This window comes from Thunnus thynnus, chromosome 15 (assembly GCF_963924715.1).
Source record: "Thunnus thynnus chromosome 15, fThuThy2.1, whole genome shotgun sequence".
Lineage (NCBI taxonomy): Eukaryota > Metazoa > Chordata > Actinopteri > Scombriformes > Scombridae > Thunnus > Thunnus thynnus.
Genome location: NC_089531.1, coordinates 3,427,442 through 3,453,839, shown reverse-complemented (window position 1 = coordinate 3,453,839; position 26,398 = coordinate 3,427,442). Strand labels below are relative to the sequence as shown.

General features: G+C 37.3%; 2 protein-coding genes and 2 long non-coding RNA genes across 9 annotated transcripts in view; 2 read left to right on the top strand and 2 right to left on the bottom strand.

The window, feature by feature from the left end:
* The window catches only part of LOC137198211 (collagen alpha-1(XIV) chain-like), a 222,721-nt gene that overhangs the window by 51,676 nt on the left and 144,647 nt on the right, over window positions 1–26,398 (bottom strand). For all 6 annotated transcript variants that reach the window (XM_067611887.1, XM_067611892.1, XM_067611891.1 and 3 more), the window contains 10 exons: window positions 26,243–26,386; window positions 25,826–25,990; window positions 25,591–25,629; window positions 22,695–22,833; window positions 21,411–21,553; window positions 20,557–20,666; window positions 10,612–10,770; window positions 7,742–7,819; window positions 7,477–7,563; window positions 6,714–6,767 (listed from right to left, as the gene is read on the bottom strand). In XM_067611887.1, coding sequence (XP_067467988.1) covers window positions 6,714–6,767; window positions 7,477–7,563; window positions 7,742–7,819; window positions 10,612–10,770; window positions 20,557–20,666; window positions 21,411–21,553; window positions 22,695–22,833; window positions 25,591–25,629; window positions 25,826–25,990; window positions 26,243–26,386 — 1,118 coding nt within the window. The remainder of the gene's footprint in view (window positions 1–6,713; window positions 6,768–7,476; window positions 7,564–7,741; window positions 7,820–10,611; window positions 10,771–20,556; window positions 20,667–21,410; window positions 21,554–22,694; window positions 22,834–25,590; window positions 25,630–25,825; window positions 25,991–26,242; window positions 26,387–26,398) is intronic.
* Window positions 2,322–3,968, top strand: LOC137198214 (uncharacterized). The gene is made up of 3 exons (XM_067611898.1): window positions 2,322–2,529; window positions 2,811–2,921; window positions 3,348–3,968. The coding sequence occupies exons 1-3, from the start codon at window positions 2,370–2,372 to the stop codon at window positions 3,680–3,682; spliced, it is 606 nt and encodes a 201-aa protein (XP_067467999.1). The 5' UTR covers window positions 2,322–2,369; the 3' UTR covers window positions 3,683–3,968.
* On the top strand, window positions 4,414–6,703 carry LOC137198216 (uncharacterized). Its single transcript, XR_010931609.1, has 3 exons — window positions 4,414–4,780; window positions 5,062–5,172; window positions 5,602–6,703. It is a non-coding gene; the product is annotated as an uncharacterized lncRNA (long non-coding RNA).
* Window positions 11,960–13,099, bottom strand: LOC137198215 (uncharacterized). Its single transcript, XR_010931608.1, has 2 exons — window positions 12,558–13,099; window positions 11,960–12,106 (listed from the first exon to the last, which is right to left on the bottom strand). It is a non-coding gene; the product is annotated as an uncharacterized lncRNA (long non-coding RNA).

Here is a 26,398-nt window from a genome sequence, read left to right as displayed (position 1 = left end):
TAAATAACTATTAATGCAAGCTTAAGAGTTCTGCCCTGTTTACCTGCAGTCATGGTAAATTCAGTATAATGTTTGTTTAGCCAGAAACAAACTGATGTATCTGTATCTGAATGGAGAGTTAGCATAACTGGGTGATACAGCATCGATATTGTCAAAACCATTAATCAGCTGACACAGTTGTGGTCATAGTGATGTGAGCCACCTTGAAACTGTATGTATTCATAACCTTAACATTGTTAATATTAATACAGGAAATTTTGTGCCAAAATGGCACATTATTGTGCTTTAATTCTGTTGATATCACCCAGTTCAGACAACAACCAATTTAATATTTACCAACCAATTTATGATTGTAGAATTCTGCTGTATAACGTGCTTCATAAAATGGGACAAAGATGTTTTATTTCGGTCACTCAGTTACATCCTTCAACTTGGCTTCAGAGCAGTTTTATTACATTCATGACACAGGAAATAATGTTAGAGTGATGCTTCTCATGAGGACAGCGTGAGGGAGATACAGAATGGATAAAGAGTCTATTTAGTTGCTTCACACTCACAAGCTGCTGCTCATATCTGATATATTCTAGAGAAAAACACACATCTGATATTAACATGAACCTCCAGTGCTGTAGATAAGAAACGACCAGAAGAGTGTTGATATGAAAAGTCAGCACATATGTAGCAAATACATTTATTTGTGAACATTTCGGTCACAGTTTGACTTTAAATCAGATGCAGGTTGTGCAGCTGTTTACCTGGTTTACATGTTGCCATGACAACTTCAGCCTGGTGGATTCATTGTGTGGTGCTCTGACATCAAGACATTTGGAGATATATTAAATATTAATAAATTAATTGTCTACATAATGTAAGAAAGAACTTGGAACTTCAGAATAGTGACATAACTTTTGATCTTTTTACGTTGTCAAGAGCTGAGAGAAAGGCTTCAACTTGTTATAAAATGCTACTAAATGCAAGAAGTGATAAATGTGAGAATCTAAAGAAATGTAATGAAAATAAAGTGACCCTTATATATAATCTTTGTAACTGAATTGTTATCTGTCCATCTAAATCTTAAAGACCATGGAGGAGGGACTGGGCTTTCCTACTCTGAGGACACCCAAACTGTGTCTCCTAAACCATAAAACAATTTCAAGAAATTAATGAAAGGCAGTTTCAAGTGTTAAGTCTGGGTATAATCACAACATTGAGACTCATCCTGAGGCATTGGAAAAGCCCTAAAGCTCCCACTTTCATTGAATGGATGAATTTTTAAACTAAATCAGTGTTCTATGAAATGATCTTAACTAGAAGATTAGAAATATATGACACAGATAGAAATGAAACATTGGAAAATGTCCTTGTTTTTCTTATAGGCTCTTAAGTTGTTTTTTTAAAATCTCTTTTTCATGTTTATTTTGTCTTTGTTTTTTGTTGTTGTTTTTTTTTAACTGTATTGTGTTAATGTTGTTTGTGAAGAATTGTGCTCTAGTGTTTCATTTCTGTTGGTATATGTTTAAAATATAAATAAACTGGTGGAAAAATTGTGTGGTGCTCTATAGTTGTTTGCATTTGCACATTAGGTTTTTTTTTTTACATTACATTGTGTTTGCAGCCGTCACACATCATAATTAAAACTGGATCTATGAAAAAACAATTTCCTACTCTCTTTGTTGATAGAGGTGTGCAGTTTCGAGATGTATTCAAGTTTTCTCCATAGTGTTGAAGTTCTTTGTCACTTTTTGCATCAGTGACACAGTAACCCCTGGTGCAGCGACTCACTCTGTAGTATTATCATAGTAATACAAAATAAATCAAAAACATGAGTTTGCAGGTTGCATTTATTATTTTGTTTACTTCATTATATTAACACAAAACTGTGATAATTCTCAGGCAAGTTATGGAGTCATAAGGAGCACTTTTTCCCTGATTTCTAAGTGGATTTATGGACTTTTATTTGTGATGGACGTCAGAAATAATAATATCGAAAGATAAACAGCTGTTTGACATTTTGCTTCATAAACCAAAATAACATATCAGTGAGTAGGGACTGTAATGGAGTATGAGGGCTGCTGTGTGGTTTGTCAATGCTGCTGATTTTCTCTTGCAGGGGCAGGGCCTTATTTGTATTCTTACATCTTGTTTTACAATACGTTTATTTAACTATTCCATGTTAAAACAGCTTGACATCTATTTTTGTCCCAGTCTAGGACCGAGAATGTGACAGGAAATAGAAGGGGTTTTTTATTCACATGGTATCAGATGTGTTGCAGCTACTTCCTTGATGCTCAATGCTCCCCGACGCACAGAGAAACAAACAAACAAACAAAGAGTAGATTCAGTTAATTCAAGTTCTTTCACCTCTCAGCATGTCTACACACACCCAGGCATCAGATTTGAGTTTGACTGTGAGATACAGCACAGGAGGGAAAAATAACGGAGGAGAAAAAGAGGAAAGTCAGGTGGAGATCTATGAGGATGTAGACACTTTGGGACGCAGTCATATTGATCTTGCGTCCCGTAAAGTCGGTAAGAACAAAATAACTAAATATTACACAAAGAAGATGTTTTTTGCGTAACTGATTAAATCCTGAATGATGAATGTTTATTCCATTTAACTTAAGGATAACTAAGGATAAAATATCATCAGTCTCTGTAACATTAGCAAACATTTACAGACTTGACATGTTGAGATTTAATTTTCTGCCACTTTAGTTAAAATGTCACAGCTGGATAAAATGATTTATAATTCTAAGACGCAATTTCAAAAGTGCTTCATGAAAATACATTAATATACTTTGTCTCTGTAGGACCACACACTCAAAATGATCTTCCAGCTGTCAAAAGAAGCCGTGTCAGAGCTGATGTAATGATTCTGGGAGCTTTGTATCTTCTGATAGTGGCTGGATCCTTCATACGCTGTGAGGATTTGCTTTTTATTCTATAATAACATATTGGTCTTTATTTTGTGCTCTGACAGTTTGGTATTTTCTTGACTCTGAAATCTGTTTTGTCTGTCTGTGTGGTGTTTTGGTGCCCCAGTAAAGTGTTGCACTGGTGTGATTGAAACAGGGCTCTATGAGCTCTTCTGTGTTTTGTTATTTAGATTTACCTGCCTGATTTGTAGAGATTAATGCCAATATACATTATTTCATCAGTGTCATGTCACTTTTGGCCAGTGATCAGCTGAGGTCTTTCCCAGTCTTGTTTATTACTGAGCCCCCCAGGGGTCACCAAATAGACTCCAAAACAGGGGAATTTTAGTTTCAAAGATTCAAGTTTAAAACAAAGCAAGTAGATAAAAAGATTTATGTTGTTAATCTGCTTTTTGATTTGTTTCTGACTAGATATTTTAGCCACGTTGGAAAAACAGAATTTGATGACAGAACGTGAGCAGCTCAGTATCAGCCTCACCCAGTCACACAACAGACACACCAATCTGACTGAAGAGAGAGACGAGCTACAGACCAGATATGACATCCTGAACAAAAACTACAGCCTGTTACAGGACGAACTGGATAAACTGAGGACCAAGTATAGCGGTGCAACTTGCCTGAAATATGCGGATCCAACAGAATCAAGAGTAGACACTCGGCCCACTCTGCCCCCGTCCACCTTTCCACCAGAATTCTTTTTGCCAACAATTCAACCCTCCTCGGGTAATCATGACCTAGATGACTGAGAATCATTCATCTCTAAGCTAAGCCTATGTGAGCTAGTTCAGACAGTCAACTAGTTAGAGCATAAATGTCAAATGTCACTGCTGTACATACCTACATTCACATAAAAATGAATCCCAAGTCAATGGATTTAGAGCTTCAATCCATTGAAAAAGGTCTCTCCAGGCTGATGGTGTGAATATTTTACTGTATTTAACTTGAGCATGAAAATTAGCTTCAAGCTAGTATAATACATCAGAGGTTGCATTTATGTTATGCTCCTTTACAAATAAACAATATGAAAATAAATAACTAAAATATGTGTTTTTTGCTTTGTACTGTTTGTTATTGTGCTGTATATGTACATGGTCCTAATAAATACAATACAACAGTAATATAAAATAAATCAATAACATGACTTTGCAGGTTGCATTTATTATTTGGTTTACTTCATTATATTAGCACAAAACTGTGATAATTCTCAGGCAAGTTATGGAGTCATAAGGAGCACTTTCTCCCTGATTTCTTAGTGGATTTATGGACTTTTATTTGTGATGGACGTCAGAACTAATAATATCGAAAGATAAACAGCTGTTTGACATTTTGCTTCATAAACCAAAATAACATATCAGTGAGTAGGGACTGTAATGGAGTATGAGGGCTGCTGTGTGGTTTGTCAATGCTGCTGATTTTCTCTTGCAGGGGCTGGGCCTTATTTGTATTTTTACATCTTGTTTTACAATACGTTTATTTAACTATTCCATGTTAAAACAGCTTGACATCTATTTTTGTCCCAGTCTAGGACCGAGAATGTGACAGGAAATAGAAGGGGTTTTTTATTCACATGGTATCAGATGTGTTGCAGCTACTTCCTTGATGCTCAATGCTCCCCGACGCACAGAGAAACAAACAAACAAACAAAGAGCAGATTCAGTTAATTCAAGTTCTTTCACCTCTCAGCATGTCTACACACACCCAGGCACCAGATTTGAGTTTGACTGTGAGATACAGCAGAGGAGGGAAAAATAACGGAGGAGAAAAAGAGGAAAGTCAGGTGGAGATCTACGAGGATGTAGACACTTTGGGACGCAGTCATATTGATCTTGTGTCCCGTAAAGTCGGTAAGAACGAAATAACTAAATATTACACAAAGATGATGTTTTTTGCGTATCTGATTAAATCCTGAATGATGAATGTTTATTCCATTTAACTTAAGGATAACTAAGGATAAAATATCATCAGTCTCTGTAACATTAGCAAACATTTACAGACTTGACATGTTGAGATTTAATTTTTTGCCACTTTAGTTAAAATGTCACAGCTGGATAAAATGATCCATAATTCCAAAAAACAACTTCAAATGTGCTTCATGAAAATACATTAATATACTTTGTCTCTGTAGGACCACACACTCAAAATGATCTTCCAGCTGTCAAAGGAAACCGTGTCAGATCTGCTGTAATGATTCTGGGAGCTTTGTATCTTCTGATAGTGGCTGGATCCTACATACGCTGTGAGGATTTGCTTTTTATTCTATAATAACATATTGGTCTTTATTTTGTGCTCTGACAGTTTGGTATTTTCTTGACTCTGAAATCTGTTTTGTCTGTCTGTGTGGTGTTTTGGTGCCCCAGTAAAGTGTTGCACTGGTGTGATTGAAACAGGGCTCTATGAGCTCTTCTGTGTTTTGTTATTTAGATTTACCTGCCAGATTTGTAGAGTTTAATGCCAATTTACATTATTTCATCATCAGTGTCATGTCACTTTTGCCCAGTGATCAGCTGAGGTCTTTCCCAGTCTTGTTTATTACGGAGCCCCCCAAGGGTCACCAAATAGACTCCAAAACAGGGGAATTCTAGTTTCAAAGATTCAAGTTTAAAACAAAGCAAGTAGATAAAAAGATTTATGTTGTTAATCTGATTTTTGATTTGTTTCTGACTAGATATTTTAGCTACGTTGGAAAAACAGAATTTGATGACAGAACCTGAGCAGCTCAATATCAGCCTCACCCAGTCACACAACGGAAACACCAATCTGATTGAAGAGGGAGACGAGCTACGGACCAGATATGACATCCTAAGCAAAAACTACAAAGTGTTACAGGATGAAGTGGATAAATGGAGGAGTATGTATCAAAATATGTGTTGCCCTACCTATTACTTTATTGAGATTAGCCATAACAGGTCGGCCTGCGACCTGCAAACGTCAATGGAAAGGCCCTAAAGTTCCCGCTGACATTGAAAGGATGAATTTGTTAACTAAATCAGCATAAATTCTTAATTTTTTTCTCCTTTTATTGCGTATTTTGTCTTTGAGTTGTTGTTGTTTTTTAACTGTATCGTGTTAATGTTGTTTGTGAAGAATTGTGTTCTAGTGTTTCATTCATGTTAGAAATAATGTGTGGTTTTTTACCTTACACTGTGTTTGCAACCGTTAAAAACGTAAAACTTTATCATAAGACACCAGTGAAACATCACAAAGCATTACAACATTATTCAAGCATTTGTTTTCTGTAACCTTTTTATGAAACACTGTGTTCTCTGTTTTGTTGTGTATCATGAAGACACATCTTGACTTACCTTGACACACATGTATCGTGTTACTGAGCTTGTTCTTAACGCTGAGTCGTGGCTTACACAGCACAAAATGTAATAAAGCAGATGCCTAAAACATGATATTAATAACAAAATCTATTACTGTCCTTGTTTTGCTTCTGTGTGAATGTGAGTGTGTGTGAGTGTGTTTGCTTACAGCCGGGCTGCCATGTGCACCAGTATATATATATATAATACCACTGTACAGAATTACAGTGGTGTTTAAAAACAGTACTATATTTGTCTTTGAAATATTCACACTCTCAGTCTCTTTAACATGTTCATGAACGTGAGTGTGATCAGAGCGGCTCACAGTGAAACTTACCTGAATCAATAAAGGTTAAAAAAAAAAGACTAAAAGACTTCACAGCAGCTGTTTGAGGTTTGACCCACAAACAAAGCAACAAGTGCAGAGTGTAGCTGTAAGACATTTGTTTGTGGTATCAGGAACACGACTTACCACCGGGCCCGGCTCTCCACGATCACCTCTGGCTCCTCTGATTCCTGGGCCTCCCTGTTTGAAACACAAACAGCAGCAGGTGTTCTGAGGCTCGCGATCAACACATTTAAATCAACAACGTCTCCATATCGTGTGAGTGTCTGCGCAGATCGACGGCGAGTCATACCCCCGCCCCCACAAAGCTGACAGACAAACTGAGAGATGAGAAATATGAGTTTTAATCTGGCAAACTGAAAAGTGAAATGAAAACTGTGCTGGAATGAAGTTGAGTGACTAAAACTATACATGAAGTTTTTGCCTGCATGCATGAATATGTGGTTTATGTGTGTTTCTGCTTTGGGGTAGAGCAGCTGAGATGACAACAGCTGGTCCACCTTAAGGTCAGTCCACCTTACGCGAGCCTGGGCAGGTTACGCTAACTCACTTTACTTCTCCAGCAGTTGGGGAAACAACAGATGAGACTATAAACCTTTATAGTCAAACTATTATTATAATTTAGCCAAAACTGAGTGAAGTGAGCTGATCTCCTGTCAACTGTGTTCTCTTGCAGCAGGAAACAACAACTTTTTGATGCCCGGGAGCATAAAACCCAGATGAAAACACATTTAAAATAAACATTTAAGACTTGAGTATTTGGACGTTGAGAGGTAAAACGTATCAGACAGGATATCCTCAGTGACTGATAAGAGTGTGTATGTGTGTGTGTTTGTGTGTGTGTGTGTGTGTGTGTGTGTGTTTTTGTGTGTGTATGTGTGTGGCTCACTGGTGGTCCAGCAGGGCCGGCGGGACCTTTGCTATCCTGGGTGCAGGTGCAGGCTTTGGGCAGCGCCGGGCAGTCTACCTCTTTCCTCTGGATGATCACAGCACGGTGAGGATGACAAAAAAAATAAAGAGACGGCGGTGACGTGACATGATAAAATGATAAAAAAAAATGAAGCAAGCAAAGTGGGAGTGTGACACATCGGTCCTGACAGTTTATCAACAGGAAACTGGAGAAAAAGTGAGACAAAGACAAACTGTGAGCTCACCAGACCAGGAAGTTCGCAGCACTTGTCTCTGTTTGCCCACGAAGTGCTGCAGACGATGTCAAAGATCTGGAGTTGAAACTGAAGAAGAAGAAAACACGAAGAACTCATTTAAATGACACTAAGGTAATGTAAAAACACACAACCAGTTTCTGCCGTCGTCACCAGGTCGAATATAAAATGGTCATACAGGTCAGAGAATGATGGAAAAGCAGTAGTGTCAATAAGGGCAACAATTACTTTGTTTTTCAGTACTTCCCAGCTGTATATGATACTAATTCCTGGTAATAATTTAAAGTAATTAATTAAAATGTATCAATCAACATGAGCTGGATTCAGATGAGTAGCAGAAAATTGATGGATTGATTAAGAAATTACAAAATAATCAATTAATTTTAAGTTCATTTAAGTTTTTGATTGTGCATAGTGAGTGTTTGCTGCAGGTCTGATGCTGCTGACTGAAACTCTGAAACTATAAAGGATTAAACAGCTTCCTGCAGCACAATCATATAATCAAAGCTTCTGCAAATAAAACTTAAGGGAACTTAATTCAATGCCTTTTAAGGCTTTTTAAGACCTGCAGATATCCTGAAGCTTTATCACCTAGAAGTTTTATATTATATATATATGTTTCCACAAGGCACAAAAATGGTTCAATCATTTAATGAAGTGGTGCAAAATAAGTTTTTTTGCATTTCTATAAGCAGAAACGTCTCTTCAGTCCAGCATATTTCACTGAGATTGTCTTTTATTCTCTTGTGTCTTTCCTGCTGCTCTCTTGCTGTTGATGTGTGTAACTTTGCCATTGCGTTTATCTATGTTAAGTGTCTTTGAGTGCCTTTTAATTTAAATAAAATGCATTATTAATGATAAGATTATTATTTACTTGTTAAATCTTGTAAATAATTTATAACTATCTGCTGTCTGTAGGCGCATAAACTAAAACATTTTAGTTGAATATAAAGATTTGACTGAATATTAACCCTCCCTTCACCTCCTTCTTGTCACAATATCAACATCTGTAATTTTTAATTATTAGATTAAAACAAACATGAAGTTATTACTCTACATGCATGCAGACACTTCCTCTGTGGGCTCCATTATGGCATCTAAAGTTGGACGTGTAAAACAAATGTGATGGGAATCATCAGGGAACGTTTAAGTCAAAATACGCCAGGAATTTGAAGTGGTATTGTTATTTCACACGGCAGGATTAAAATCACTGACAATCTCTGCAACGGCTACAAATCACTGCATGTCTCCAGGCATTTTAGCACCTCGCAAATAAGGCTTTTAATCATAATCCTCTCTCATACAAAAAAGTGATTACCTCGGGTTTACAGCTTTCCTTTGAACCTTTTTTGCACAGGTCTGTGTTTTTCAGTTTGTCTAATTAGGCGTGGTGAATTCTGAGGTACTAAATTAGAGTATTAGTCAGGGCCAACATGTGAGTCATCGGGTTTAAGACGCAGTGGGAGATTCCAAGCTTCACGTTGCATCGCAGAAATATTCAAAGACGCAAACTAGAAAGAAGAAATTCAGCTGCTCCTGGAGGCCAATGTACAAAAACTGTTCATCCTTCAAGAGAGAGCTAAACTTGTTCCTCCTTTCTGCTTTTTTTCTCTGGTTCAGGAACCTTGTTGTACTGTGACGGCGCCTTGTTAACGTGCGTGTGATAAATGGTGAAGATTAAAAAGAAAAGATTAACAGCTGGGTAACGACCTCAGGCGGGTATCAAGCCTCAGATCTGCAGTTTGTTTTTCCTTTCTAAAAAAACCACCAACGTGGCGGCTCAGTTTTGGGCACCGAATGCGACTGTGTGGCTGGTGGAGGAAATATTGAAAATTACACCGGTGGGGATTATCTGACATGTAAGTGGAATTCTTGAGCTTCAGAGTGGAGTCAATGTCAAGGGTTTTGTCTTCAAAGGGAGATCAAAACAATCAGACACAACGTCTGCTTCTGCTGTTTCTAAAGGAGAAGAGCTGGAAATTGATTTGTTTGCATTCATAAAGCTGCTCAAGGAAAACGGCTTTGAAGAAATTATTTAATCACAGATGAAACCGGCATAAGATCAAATACTATAAATTGAACTGTAATTCATTTAACTTGCTACTGTTGCTACTTTTTTTTTTTTTTGAGAGAATATTAATGTGATCAAACTCATCAGAAAGAAAATGTCTAGAAAGAAGACGGTCTGTCTGTTTTATCTGTGTGAGATCAGTGCAGCAGATATTTTTGGTCGACATGCTGAAAGTGACCCAGGATGGAGCTTTTAATCACCCTTCTCTCAGGCAGACATTAGTGCCTGTTCATCTCACTATAGCCCCTTTGATACATGAACCCCTTTATGTTAATCTGACTTAATTTAACATGTCGGATCTTACGTCTGAAAAAGTGCCCAAGTCGCTTTTATTCAAAAGTCACGAAAGCTATCAGACGAGGTCGGACCTGAAACGTTTCTGAAAGACTTTGAAGTCTGAGCTGAACGCTGTCAGATGAACATAAAGACGTCTGAAAAGGTTTTATGCTTTGAACGTCAACTTGCGGAGACTTGAAACCTGCTTGACACACAATAGGTGATCAGTCAAAGTAGTTTTTATTGCTTTTGTCTTTATATTTAAGTTACTGTCATGCAGCGGCAAGCAGAGTGCAGTTTTTAATTTGACTCTTGTTTGTTTGTGGAGTGATAGTAATCTAACAGCCACGTTACCCGGTGGTCAAAAGAAGAAGGTAAACAATCAATAAACATGAACATTAGAAGGATTATCATGTTTCTCAACGATCTAAACAGGCCTCTCTATCAACTCTTTACTTCTTTTCAGTGTCACAGAGTTCTGACTGTGTGAATGTGTAGTTGTGTAGGATCTCACCGGTGCTGAGTTGTCCTTGTTCCCTCTGGAGCGGACCATCCTGCCCAGAACTTCCAGTCCGTCTGTGGTGATGTTTCCCGCTGCGTTGATGGTTTTCTCCGTCACCAGCTTGCAGTCGATCACCACTTTGGCGCTGGTCTTGCTGATGGCGATGTGAAGCTGCGTGAAAGAAGATAAACGACACGTTCACTCTCTCACTTCTTTAAAAGTGCTACGAATGCTGAACATGGTGAAGACTGAATTATTAGAAATTAATTAATTGAGTCAATGGAATGACAGTTAATTTCAGGTTATTAATAATAATAATAACAACAATAATAACTTTATTTATAGAGCACTAATGAACAAAACACACAACAAAAGCACACATATAAATAATCAACACATTTTTAAATTAAATCGTTAACAGAAACATAATGATGCCCACAGGAGGAAGGTAAAGACAGGAGGGCAATGGAGAAACTAAAACCATGAGAACCAAAAGATAAAAGATGATAAAGGATGATAAGAGACAACATCACACAAAAGTTTTTGAAAGAGATTTGGCTGCTGGTCAAAGTAAACACCATGAAGACAGTAGTTTTTATCATCACTCATTGACTCCTTCCTTCATTTTAGCCTTTGGGGACTCTGTAGGTTTTAGTTGTATGTGGAAGAACAGCGCCCTCTACCTGTGTGTTACTGTAAAGTAACCAAGCAGGTTTCCCTCCAAATCCAACCAGGTGACTCAGACAGTAAAACACAGAGAGGAGGCTGATAATTGGTTAATGGGCTGTATTTATCCTTGTGAGTGTGAGTTATCACATGTGAAGTGCTGTTTCACATGTGATAACTCATGTGTTTTATTTAACATGTGAAATATTCAGGGACACATGTGGTTTTTGGACGTTTCACATGTGAAGCATTCAAGGGCACATGTGGCAACAGTCACAATGGATTTATGAATGTTTATCCAGACTTCATCACATGTGATACAGTCTGGATAAACATAAAACACAAATCAACTGAGAACATTAAGTCCCTTAACAACGATAACATTAAGTAAACAATAGGTATAACATAAAGTAAACAACAGGTATAACATTTCAAGGATACAACCAGATGTAACCGAGTCACTGACTCAGTGGCAACATTATACTTCCTAAAGGATTTTGAAGGACTGTATTTGCTAAACTCAGAGAATGAAAGAATAACAAGGAGTGACATAATCTGATAATCATTAATACTGCTTCAACATTGTTTTTATATCCCTTGAACACTGACACTCTCCTCTCTCCTCAGTCATATACAGATATTTAATGTTCTCAAAACGTGTGGACATTCAGGCAAAAAACACCCCCAAAAAACATTTAAAATTGCATAGAGCATTTATTTGAAAACTGCCATAGAACATGCAAAATAATGGCATTGTAGTAAAACAATATCCTTAAATTAAAACTGTAAAACATAAAACTGTAACTCCCTCCAGCATTCATGTAGTCACTCCTCTTCATGCCTGGTGGGGGACAGAGAAAAGAAAATATTGCAACCACTTTTTAATACTGAACACTTGAATGACCCTTCTCACCAGGCGAATCAATGTTTGTACACTGTTTTATTTTGGGTCCTGATGAACTTGTTAAAACTAATTAGGCTTTAAAGGATTAATCTATATTTTTTACTGTCAACAAATCCCATGAAAAGAACATAATGAAAAAATATAAAAATGTGTTAGTCCGTCTTTTAATACTTTTCCACTGCAGTTTTTAGCAAACACTGAGTGTTGAGTGTGAGTGAACCACTTCATAATCAAGAGTTTGGAGCCGTTTCTAAACAAAGTAACGTGACCAAACTCTTCATGATGAAGGAACATGTCACATAGTGCAGCGGTGTGGCTCACTGACGTGTTTTTAATAGTTTTTGGAACAACAACGGAGGAATCAGATATATCAGGCTTTGATACACACACAATACTTGTTAGTAGATCACTTCATTGTTGGTTTTGGGATTTGCTCCTCAATCCTTGCTTGAACCGGACTCTAGGTGGACGCCATCTGCCTTGACCGGTTGAGTTGAGATGTTATTATATTTATATACTCAAAAGAAAGAAGAGAGAGAGAGTATACTGAAGTGGAAGAAATCACTCTACTGCTGGATAACAGGTAGGTTAAGTTAAAAAAATACCTTTTGATTTTCCTCCTGAGGTTCTTCAACGGTACTTAGTATCTGTACGTTAATGATAACGTTGTGCGAATCACGGAGTAACGTTAAGTTAACGTCGATGTAACGTTACACTGATAAATTCACAGATAAAGCTATGCAACGAATGATTTCACTGAACAAGTAATTACACGTGGCAAAAAACAAACAATTAATTTATGTACTTATAAAAGCATACGACTTAACGTTACAACTATTAGCATCTAACTAGCTAGCTAGCATGGTGCAAAAGTAACGTTAGCGTTAAACTAGTTTTAAGTGAACGGTTACTCACCACTCACTGCCAGTAACTTACCGTTGCTTAGTATTTTCGCCATCCTCTCCTTGTCGGCAGCTCCAGCAGCCCTACCATGCCAGGGTCATTCAGCATTTTTTTCTTTGATACACATTTTTCTTTAAATACACTAATTTGGTCGTCGTCGACCCGTTAAATCACCGTATCCCGATCCATTTCTCTGTCTCCGTCTGAGACGTTAATCTGCTTCAAACGGTCAAAAATGACGATGCATTCAAGTGCACCATCCAAGATTCGTCTTCATCAAAAGCTTGTCTCACGTTTACTTACAGTGGATAATAAACGTGTTACGTAAAGTCATTTTTTGGTGCAGATTTTACTAACTTAATACGGATTAAATGAAATGAATTAATGTAATGAAAAAAATAGGTCAGACATGTAATTGATCAAATAATAAACTACAGAATATATAAACGGTATTACGAAAATAAACCTATGCTATTGCTCCATAGTGAACATCAGAAACGGACATGGGATACGTTATTTACAGCCTATAAATGCGACATCTCACATATTAGTATAATCCATAAAGTAATATATATGTCTTTTTGAGACCGTTATTGTTCACGTTTATGATCATTTATGTATTACACTCGATAATTGTAATATTTCCGTGAAGTCCCGAAGGCAGCATGGATAACCCAGAGTGTATGGGCGGGAAGCGCGAGCTCAATACTTTTATTAATACACTCAATACACTTAGGTGGTGGTAGCAAAATGTCCAGGAAGAGAACATTTTACAAAGAGTACCTTTTCAATCCAAAAATCTGAATTCCTTTTGAAACTTGAAACATGTTTTTAATAACATGCTAAATCATGTCACATGTGAAATGTCTCAGTTTATATGGAAGGAAAAGCTCTTGAGTTTACATGTGAAATCAATCTGTGCTATGTGTCAGTTCACATAGGAAATGTTGATTTTCACATATAAAAGTTTGCATTCAAAACATGTCTTTTATCACATGTGAAATCACAACATCACATGTGAATGTTTCATTTCACACATGACTTTACCCCTTTCACATGTTAAGTTTGCATCCACATATAAAACTAAAAACTTTTTTTTCACATCTGAATTTTTAGATACACATGTGAATTCCAAATGTGAAATGTTTCACTTCACATAGGACATTATCTTTTTCAAATGTAAAGTTTGCAATCACATGTAAAGCTGAAAACATGTCTTTTTCACATGTGAATTTTAAGATACACATGTGATTTTTCAAATGTGAAACTTAGATTCACATGTGAAATGTTTCACTTTAAATGTGACACTATCCTTTTCACATATAAAGTTTGCATTCACATGGAAAGCTAAAAACATGTTGTCTTTTTTTCACATGTGAATTTTAAGATACACGTGATTTCCAAATGTGAATTTTAAGTTCACATGTGAAATCACAACATCATATGTGAAATGTCTCAGTTCACATGTGAAAGACTTAATTTCACATGCCTTCAGGAGCAGTTTGGGGTTCAGTATGTTGCTCGAGGACACTTTGACATGCGGACTGGAGGAGCCGCTCTACCTCTGAGCCAATAAACTGACTTCATTCATTATTTATCAGAGACAACACACATCAGTTAACATCAATATGATGTAAATGTGTCAGATTTAATCTGCAGGCAAAAAGATGACGTACACAAAGCTGACAAAACAACATCACAGCACATATAGAAGATAAAGCATAAATGAATGGAAACATTAAAGATCCCCTCCAGACATGATGTGATATATATAAAAACACTCTGCTTGGAATAGCAATATGTTTAATGTGTTTACTTCATTAAGAATCTTAAAATTACATTAAACATCTAGAATCAATGAATATGCAAATGTTGTTTATTTTCTAAAAGTTTTCCTGTTGGACACCAGATGTCTCCTCCTTCACTATAAAGTCCATCCTCAGTGTTTGTGCACTGGAGGCTTCAGGTTTCCACATCACACTTGTGTAAGTTGCATACTGGACCATTTTAACTCCAGACTAGTTGTGATGTCACAGATCCTGCTTGTGAAAACAGCCTCCAAGTGTCAAATCCTGCATTTACATCATTCTGCACAATCAAGCTTAAACATCCAAGTGGAGCAACAATAAGAAAAACACGTTTTTGACTTGAGGGGATTTTAAATAACTAACAGATACAGAATCAGAACGTTCATCTTATTTATTTACTTCCAGCAGTTATTTAATGTCTGAAGTTAATGCGTTGATAATAAGTGGGTGTTAAAATGCTTCATATTTATTATGTATATTTGGTTCCAGTTGAGTGCTGCAACAGTTTGTCATGTTTTAATAATGTGGTAAACAAATAGTCTGGTAAAGGACTTAAATAAACATTAATTTATAAGGAGACTGCTCAATAGTTGATGGTGACACAACTCTGTCTGCTAGAAACTGTGTTTCTGTGCCAATTACGTTGTATTAACAAACATAATCACTACCTGGATTATATTCAGAGGCAAATTTTTTTAGATTAAAGGTAGAACAACAGTTATGTAACACAAGAGCGTGAGCCTCACATCCTGAGTCCTGTGTGTGTTAAGGTTTAGTTAACAAAAGCACTTTGGTTAAAGTTAATGAAAGATGGCGGTTTCAGTTAAACATTAATGAACAAGTTGTCTCGTGCTTCAAGTCACTGCAGACTTTTTCTGTATTAAACCTTAACCAAGCGCTGCCAGTATTTAAACATAACTATATGAAAGTTTAATATTACTGTAGTTACTTTTTACTGATCAATCAGTCTCAACATTTTCTCATTATATTATTAGAGAAGATAATTCGGCTTTACGTTTCCTGCAAAACATATTTGCTGGTGCAGATGATATGCAATGACTATAAATGTAATGTTTGTTTTCACAGCAAAACGCACGGTGGAAACATGCTCGCAATCGCATACTGTACAAACCCCAAACATAGACAATCTGAACTAATAATACTTTTATCTTTTTCATATTAATTAAAAGCAAATAAATTAGAAATGCTGCACCCAAGTGAGGCTTTACTGAGGCTTATTCAGCAAAAAACAAACAAACCAAAAACCTGATTTTGCTTCCAGTATCAAAGTTCCCTCAAAAAAACAAAGCCTCATATTTCAAACGAATGTTTTCACAGTATTATGATAAAGCACATTTATAACAACCTGCAATGAAGCTGGAAACCAGCAGAGTGACGAAGCTATTTACAGTCACACATCATGGACGGTAAAGTGTTGGACTGTGTGGTGGATGAAGAGGCTCCTCGACACCACCGACCCTCCTCTTCTGTAACTGTAACACCATCAGTGATTCTGTTCTACTGGAAGCTGTACGGACTCGTTCACACACATACCTGAACTCTATGAACCCTCCTCTATAAACACACCGCTGTGGAGAAAAAAGAGTTTTTAACAGCAAACAACTGATTCTCCAGTTTGTTTGTTTCCTGGACGGCTGCTATACTACAAAAAATATCAAATTGAATGTGAATAAAAATAATTTAAAACCAAAAAATGAACTGAAAAATATACAAGAGTGCCATATTCTATTACTACACTCTCCACTTGTCTTTCACTCATCAGGATTTCTCTTTTGCTGTCACTTTTTTCAGTTTGGCTGCTTAATTTTTTTGTTTCAAACCACTTTTTTTTTGTAGACAGAAAAAGAGAAATTCTGATCGGTGAAAGAAAAGTTTATTTGATTTTTGGGAGATTTTGTTCAGTTATTATGAAACAAATGAAATATACTAAAATAAATAAACTAAACTGTATGAGTTGTTTTAATACCTTAGCTTGTCTGTGTGTGTTTCTCTATATTCTATTTCTTTATTTCTCTCACTTATTTAAATTTAAAATGTTCTATGTTTTTGTCCTGGCAAAGAGAATATTAAAAAAAACACACACAGCTGTGAGGAAACCTAAAAAGTGTCATTTTGATTCTATAAACTGAAGTTGGCAAAGTCAGAAATCTTTTTTTCTTGACACCAAAAGAAGAAAAAAGACTCACTGTGTTAATATCAGAGGAAATAAATGCAGCATTTTATTCTAAAGTGTGTATTCATGTGGCTTTTATACTCTTTATTTGATAGTTATGATCTATTACAATCATTACTTTCCAAGAAATCAAACACAAAACACACAAATATACATAAATAAAAAATATGAATAAATAAAACTTTAAAAAAAGTAAAAGTAAAGGTTGGATTTGACTTAGGAACTCTCTCAATTATACTATGGAATTTCATAGATTTAATTGACTGGGTTCTTCCATTTACCAGTTTGTAATGGTTCGGTATGACTGGTTTCATTATTATCAGCCAGCAGCAGTTCATTCACTGTGGAGGGAAGACGTTACTTTTACTGTTTACTGTTCAGCTTCCACAGATGATTATTATCTACAAAATTACACAGTTTTACAAACAGAAGGATGCAGACTGTTAATAACCTGCAGCAGAGAAAATCACCTCCATCATCAGTCTGTCTGTTTTTATATCAAACTAAACTTAAAACACGTTATTTGAATAATCATATACAGACAAAGTACCTGAGTGTAATTTGTATATTGAACAGATTGCTTGTTATATACAGTAATTATAAAATAAACTGCAGTATTGGTTGCATTAACAGCAGTATTTAGGGAGTATTAGTAGTACATGCAGTCAGAGTTGTTGTGTTGTAATGAGGTATTTTGCTGCATGTTATGTATTAAAGGTACTGCACCAATAAGTTATTATTAGTATTAGAAGTAGTACTGCAGTAGTAGTAGTAGTAGTAGAAGTATGAGTAGTAGTTGTAGTAGCTTCCTCTTCACTGTTTCTGTCCTCAGAGTTAAAGGCTCAACAGCTTCTCCTGCTGGCTGCAGAGGTAACATGTTTACTCCAAGGATGACTGAGAAAAGTTTTATTTTTTAACAGCTTATTTCCCCAAAATGAACTTTATTTACACTAATTATCATTATTAGTCATCAGTATTAGTTGTAAGGAGAGTAATAGTAGTTTAACAGCCACAGACACAGCAGTTGTTTTCAGGTCAGGAGTCATTATGTTTGAGAAACAACAGAAACTAGTTTGTGTTTGAACATATTTTTATAAACTGCAGACAGTCTGATGTTAAAATGTGCTCTTGTATCCTGTCAATCATCCACCAGCACTGCTTTTGAAGTTAAAACAACTGTGATTTGATTTGTTTTTGTGAGAATATTTCAGGTATTCAACAGAATTGTAAACTCTTGTAAATAATTCAGGGATTTGGTTGAAATCGATTTAATAACTGTGATAAACAGTTGAGATGTTGATGTGACGATACCGAGTACCGATCCAATACCAGTGTGTTCAAAAAAAAGTATAATAATATAAAAATAAATATCTAATATATATATTATATTAACTAAATCCTTGCATACTGCATACATCACTCTTTTACTGGTGTAAAATGTTGCCAAATTGCTGACATTTTGCTGGCTCTGACTAATGTTACTCTAAATTACTAGAAATCATTTCTTCTTCGCTGTTTTATAACATTTGTTGTCAGTGGCAGCACAGCGTAACTTGCTGTGGAGGCTGCTGTTTTACAGCAGTGAAGAAGAACTGATTCCTGGAAAAACGGCCGTTTTATCCAGTAGAAACTACTAACTACAACTAAAGTTGATTGTTTTGCACTGTTGACCCGTTATCTTTCCCCTGTCACCCAATGGAAACGCACAGGACAAATGTAAGTTTGCTGACATGTGCTTGAAGTCACAGAAGTCGCTTGCTGTTTATGGATATTGGCTACTTGTGTAGTAAAAAATCTGTTAAACTGCATACAGGTGTACAGGATGCTGCTGGGAAACAGTATTACATGATACTGGATCAGTGCATAGACTCACATACTCACCAAAACCTCATCCAGCATTTTAGGCTGTATCGGAGGTATTTCTGATACTGGTATCAATATCAGAACAACTCTAATCACTAGGGTTTTAGATGTCTGAGGTCTGCAGTGAGAAGACAGTTAGGATCAAAGTTTTATACTAAAATATCTGAAAGTTTAAAGCTTAAATATCTGGACAGTCAGCTGTAAAGCTGTGATCACAGAGTCCTGTATCTGCTGCCTGTCCACTCCAGTGTGTATAAATCCATACTTATAAACACAACGCCATCCTTTGCAGAAGCCTCTCCGACCTGCATTAGCGCTGCAGAGCTGTAATATAAATCCTGTTGAGGGTGTGAAAGCGTGAAGCAGCATCAGATTTAAAAACCTCGCTAAAGGATATTTCTACGCTCTTGTCATATTTCCAAGATATCAGCTTTTCAGGAATAAGGAAACCAGAAACATTCAGAGTTGAACTAAAGCATGTGAAAAGGTTACAAAAAACTTTTGTAACTCACAGGAGACAATTTAATCTTTTAAAATATGTTAAGATATTAAAAACCCAAATAGTGATGTCCTCTGTCCTCTGATCAAACAGACACAAATATCATACGGACTCTTCAGGGAGGCACTGCGGGTGCTGGTCCTCTAGGATTATCATATCCAGCACGCACACACACACACACACACACACACACACACACACACACACACACACACACACACACACACACACACACACATTGAGCTGGCAGAACAAAAGGTGAGAAGGTAAGCGGGATAAGCTCTGCTGACAGCGAGCAGACAGAAGTGACTGCGGATCAGTCAGTGAGTCCCTGAGCACTGACACACAACAAGACTGTGAGCAGGTTCAGACTCAGGGCACAACTCAACTTCAGTCAGCCTGTCAAGACTCCAACCACTGTGTCAGTGCTCAGCCGGGGTTTAGATAAGAGAGGAATGAGTGCGAGGAAGGATGGAGGAGGAGGAGAGGAAAGACGGAACGAAGGAAGGGCAACTTCCATCCCTACAATACAGTCGAAGAATGGGGGTCAGCTTTCAGTTACTCTGGTCCCAAACTGTGTTCTGTTTTTAAAGGAGGGGTTCACGATTGTTCAAGTGTGTGTTAAAACAACAGTGAAAGAGGTTTTCCTCGCTGTAATCATTCCTCCTGTTCATACTGGATATTAAAAGATCCTTCAAATGTGCTTTCAATGGAAGTGATGGAGGCCAAAATCCACAGTGTGTCCACACTTGTATAAGTTTTATACTGGATCATAATCGCCTCCAAACTAGTTGTGAATCATCATGAGATTTAATGTGAGCACAGAGAAACTTTCCCCCTTTCAGCACAACTCTGCACAAACATCATTCTGCACAGAGAAACACATGAAACACATCATTGAGTGTAGAGAGAAGTTAGCGTCAGTAAGAGGTTGATAGTGACCTCACACTGAAACTCAACCAGACATAAAGCTCAGCTGAGGTTTGTTTACACTCCACAAAAGAGATGACAACACAGATGTTGTTGGATGTTTTCAATGGAAGTATGAATCACTTTTAAGTTCTGCTTTATCGCTTTTATCCAAAAAGAAAGAGAAAGAGAGAGAGAGAGTGATTCTGACCTTATGAAAGCTGCCGTAGAAGAGTTTTTTGATTTCTGGCCCCTCGAAGGTGACAGTCTGGAAATCTCCTTTGTAGTCGTTGTTGAAGAACGTCAGAGTCTTTCCTCCGTCTGCAGGAAGACACAAAAACTACTTAACAAAAGAAGGTAAAGGAGACGCTTGCTGTCAAAAATAAACAGGATTATCACTGATACTGAGCCACTTTTAAAAAAAAACACTTCCTTTATATTCATTGTCTCCTTTGTGACCTCAGTTCATAATAGAAATCAATAAAGAACAGCTGCTATCTGAACTGCTCCTTCCTGACAACACTAAGTGCTCCTGGTATTTTGTACATTCAGTGTATGATTTTGATGGCTTTCTACCAAGCGGCAACCTCCGGGGCTGGAAATGAAGCCAACACCTAAACGCCAAAAACTGCAGTTCCTTGAACGGCTACTTGAGGCTCCAAAAGTGAGTCAATCCCCATAGACGCTCATGTTAAAATACCCAACTTTACAGCAGAAATACACGTTTACATTTCCCCTTTCATGACTGTACAGGGGGGTGAATTTTCTTTATATCTCACCCGTTTAAATGTTATTAAGCTGTAAAGTTATGCATAATTAAGGACATGGCTGCTTTGAGTTACAGGTTGCTAGTCACTCTTGCCCATTTTGGATCAGCCGGGAGGTTAGGTGGAGTCAGGCACTGCCAAAACCGCTCTTCAGAAACCAAAGGGTGACGTCACGGTGGCTGCGTCCATATTTTTTTTTACAGTCTATGGTTTCTACTTAAAGAATAAAAGTGAAATATAAGGGAAAAGAGGAATATAGTTATATGTTCATATAGACTTTCTGAGCTTCCAGACTCACTGTCCAGGATGACTCCAACCAGCGGCTCGTTGTTCTTGTTCAGGATCTCCCAGATGGCGAACGGCTCCTCGGGGGTGTTGGGCAGCAGTCTGAACAGCAGGGTAATCGTGTAGTCTGAGGGCAGCCCTTCAGGATGGATGTACCTGTGATTTGACACAATGGATAATATAACAAGCTTTTAAAATACAACACATTGTTAAAGATGAAACCAGTGGTTTCCAAACTTTTTGTCTTTTGACGTCTTACAAAAAGCAGTGTGTAGTCGGGGTCACATTTCACATGTCTATGAGTTGTTAACAGCTCCACCAAATAGTGATTTTTCCCTCTAAACTTCTCACATGCTTTCATTTCAATAAATGTTCAAATGATCCAATATTTCAGCAAAAATGAAAGATTAGAGAAAAAGTCCAAAAACTGAAAACAGATTTGTGTATCAGAACTTTGTTTTTTCTTCTTTCCTCTCCCATTAATCATCTCACAACCCCTCAGATTTATCTGCTGACCCTTTGGAGGGGCCCGACCCCTAGGTTGGGAACCACTGGACTAAACTAGCTAACTGTATATAAAGTAGTTGAAACTAGCTCCACCTCCAGCAGCTACAACAGTAACATGCTGCTCTAACACTGATGCTTCACTATTAATAATCTAATGATGTCATATATAATAATATATCAGTCAGAGGGACCAAACCACTACTTTTACTGCAATACTTTAACTACATCAAGCTCATAATACTTATGTACTTTTACTGCAATACTTTAACTACATCAAGCTCATAATACTTATGTACTTTTACTGCAATACTTTAACTACATCAAGCTCATAATACTTATGTACTTTTATCGTAGTAGGATTTTCTTTTTTTTAATGCAGGTATTTTTACATTGCTGTACTGGTACTTTTACTTAAGTAAAGGATCTGAATACTTCTTCCACCTCTGGAGCCAGAACAGACTCAGGTAAATATCCTGCAGCCTTCTTAGTTTTGATTTTCTCAATATCTTGATCAGCTGATCTTCATATTCAGAAGTTTATATATATATTTTAGTCTTTGTATTCACAGTAAACGATGTAGACTTTGGGTTCTGCATACAATTAATACACATTTGAAGATATGAGAGCTTGTTTTCTTTTACAGAAACCATCTGCTGCCATTAAATCTCACTGTGATAATCAGTCTGCTATATGAGATTCATGTGGCAGACAACAATAAAGCCTGAAATAGAAACAGCATTATTTTTGTGACTGGTAGAAAACTGTTACCAGTCTGGATGTGTGTGTTTACCTGGTTGGCTGAGCCAGCAGAGCGTCACTGTGCAGGTGGAAACAGGGGAAGGTGTTGAAGGTGCCGGGTACCATGGAAACACCAGAGACGCTGCTGTACCGATTCTCCACCAGCCCAAACAGCTCCATCATACGGAAACCTAACAACACACAGCGGGAGGTAGAAGTGTCGACTCGCTAACATCATGTAAAATTAGACACCAAACCAGTTAATAGATGAATCATAAGAATCATGAGAGTAAAAAGCACATTTGAAATTAAAAGGAATATGAAGTTTTCCTTCACATGAAATGTACAATGACTTTAGGTCCATTTAGAAGAGATTTGTTTTATAAGAGGAGGTCAGGTGGTTTCATTATTGCAGGCACTTGCTGGTGTGGGTGATGTTTATCTTCCTATTACAGTAAAAATTACAGCGCTGATTACCTGCTGTTTTTCAGTTGGTCCTCCCACCAATTTGATACCAATTTTAGTATTTTAAAAGTGCAAAAAAATGATTTGATTTGATTTCTGTGTGCCGACTTGTTAGCAGTTGTTAGTTTGAGGGTAAAACATAACAGAGAGAGTATTCTGGGTACCTGTGTTATGATTAACTTTAATATTATCACAGAGGGAAATTAGTTTGCAGTGTGTGCACCAAGTTTATACACTATAAAAAACAGACACACTTAGAAAGAAAGAAACAATCAGCAGTAATCCAAGACAAAGTCCACACATGCATACATCCTTAGTAAAAGTACACAAACCTACACCAGTGTACAGCAGACTGTACCGCTCACTGTGTAAAGATATGGAGAACAACTCTATTCTTCACAGTAGATTTCTTGCTCAGTTTATTCTATGCTGCTCTCTCCTAATGAGCGTCGCAAACTCTCTGTACTTAACAATTGTTTAAACGCAATTAGGAATTGGATGGCAAACAATTTTCTGCAGTTAAATGCAGACAAAACTGAAGTCCTGATCTTCGGCCCTGACAATCTTCAGTCAGCAATCAGGCAGAACTTCGGTGCCTTATCTTCATCCTCCCGGTCTTGCCTGCGCAATAATCTTTTGAGGCGCATGTTAAGATGCTAACTACATCATGTTTCTTTCACCTGGATAACATAGCCAAACTCCAGTCTGTGGTATCAAGAAATGAAATGGAGATGTTAATACATGCTTTTATCTCATCACGTTTGGACTACTATAACTCTATTTTTACTTGTCTTAACAAATCTTCCATACAACGCTTACAAACTGTTCAAAAAGCTAAGCTTTTAACACGATCCAACAGATGGTCACATACAACTCCTATTTTAATCTCACTGCACTGGCTTCCAGTAAATTTTAGAATTAATTTTAAAATTTTGGTGCTCACTTATAGAGAGAGCCCTACATGGCTCCACAGTACATTAGTGACCTTCTGCATCCCTACACCACTGGTCGAGCTCTTAGATCCTCCATGCAGGGCTTTCTAAGTGTACCTCGTACACATTTTAAGACCCAGGGGATCATGCCTTCCAATCAGCAGCCTCTAAACTCTGAAACACTCTTCCAACAAGCTTTAAGTCCTTGGACGATGTAGACTCCTTTAAAAAAGCTAAAAACCCATTTGTTCAGACAGGCATTTGGGTAGTATGTGCTGTTTTATCTTAATTTTTTCCATTTTATCTGCTCTACTTGTGTATTTTATCTGGTGTCTTTGCTTTTCTTTATTCTGATTTTATTTTATTTTTATTTCACTTTATTTTATTTTATTTCTTTGACCGTGAAGCACTTTGTAACTGGTGTTTGTGAAAGGTGCTATATAAATAAACTTTGCTTGCTTGCTTGTTCTCTTTTCTATATGTTGATACCAGTGGCGTATGACGTGCATTAAAACACTTGCATCCATTGTGTTTTCTGTGCAAACCCCCACATGTCTGCTCGTCGCCGTCCTATTTCCCAGCATCAACACACTTTATCCATTTAGAAAAGCAGTAATTTCACCCTGGATACTCTCCCGCCTACTGTACCTTCACTACTTCCTCCATCTGTATGATGCATCTGATGTGTTACAGGCTTCGACTGTGAGATGATGCAACACTCTTCACCACAAGTGTGTGATGAAGTTGACACATCGGGGTTTCAGCAGCATACACAAGACTTTTTAAGATCCTTTATAGAATCCAATTTAATACCTTTTTCACATCTTACCAGTCAAAGAACACCGGAAAACCAGCAGGGACAATAAGGTCTACAAGTAAGTATATTTATATCATATTTTTATATAATATATATAATCAATAAATGTGTCCTTGACCTAGATAGGAGGCAGAAAATGTTAGTAATTTAAGTTAATTTAAGGTTTTGAGCTTCCTGCTACTCTAGCTGCATTAGTGAAAGTGTTTTTCTGCAGGTCTGATGCTGCTGACTGAAACTCTAAAAAAGGATTAAACAGCTTCCTGCAGCACAATCCGCCGTCTCACATGTAGTTTATAGATGTAAAACGTCTCCTGACAGCCGCAAACACACACAGAAAAAAAAAAACATACAACTAATGTCACTGTCTACAGCAGGAAGGAAAAATATAATCTAGTCTCCTGCAAATAAAATTGACCTTTTTTCCTCTTTTAAGAGAACTTAAGAGAACTTTCAAGGCTTTTGAAGACCTGCAGATATCCTGTAGACTGAAGCTTTATCACCATGAAAAGGAAGTTTTATAGTGACGTATACAACGTCCCACAAAGCACAAAAAATGGTTGAATCATCTAATGAAGAATCACAAAATAAGTTACAACTTTCTTACTGTCTACAGCAGGAAAGATTAAATATTTAAGACCTTTGTTAATCAAATTTAAGGGAAGTGAATTTAATGATTTTAAGGCTTTTCAAGACCTGCAGATACCCTGCACACAATAACAACGTGGATCTGTTACCTGGTGTTGTGCTGCCGCTCATCGGTACTGCTGGACAAGCTGAGGGGTAAAAAAAAAGTTGCGTTTAATTAAAAAATAAATAAGCTTCACATGAAAAACAACTTTACATCCAACATCAAACTGGACTGAAAGTGACTGAACGTCTTCCAGGATCAATCTAGACTTTAATCCACAACCAGAAACTAACCAAACGACCTAAAACAGTTTGATGAACTCAAAACCTTCTGTTACTCACTGGCAGTGGCGGCTTCACACACAAAGGTCACCAGCTTCTCTTCGATCTTCTTAAAGGCGTCCAGGTCGTCCACGAAGAAGACGTGTCTGTCGCTGGGTTTACTGGCGATGCTCACCAGCTCCCCGTAGTCAGCGTCAGCGAAGCCGATAGCAAACACGATATAACCTTCACAGGGTGAAAGAGAGGGAAAACATCAAGACTTATAACATCTGGACAACCAGAGGAAGGATTTGGATCAGGTCTCTTCAAAGGTTTTCCTCCAAATATGAAGCAACTATTCAATGAGCCAAAATGATGTCAAGGTTTTCTTCTTGGATTTCATGGATCAGTATTCAAGATTCAAGTAAATATGTAAGTTATTAATTCTTTGAAAACTAGCCCCACAGCTCATAAAACCATAAACAAGGCGACTCTGACCTTCCATCTGCATCTCCTTGGAAACCTTGTTGACGTCATCCTGGGATCGGCCGTCGGTGAGGACCACCAGGACGTTGGGGATTCCTCTCCTCATCCCTGCCTCCGCCGTGAAGATGTTTTCCTTCACATGCTGGATGGCTCGACCTTGAGCGGACA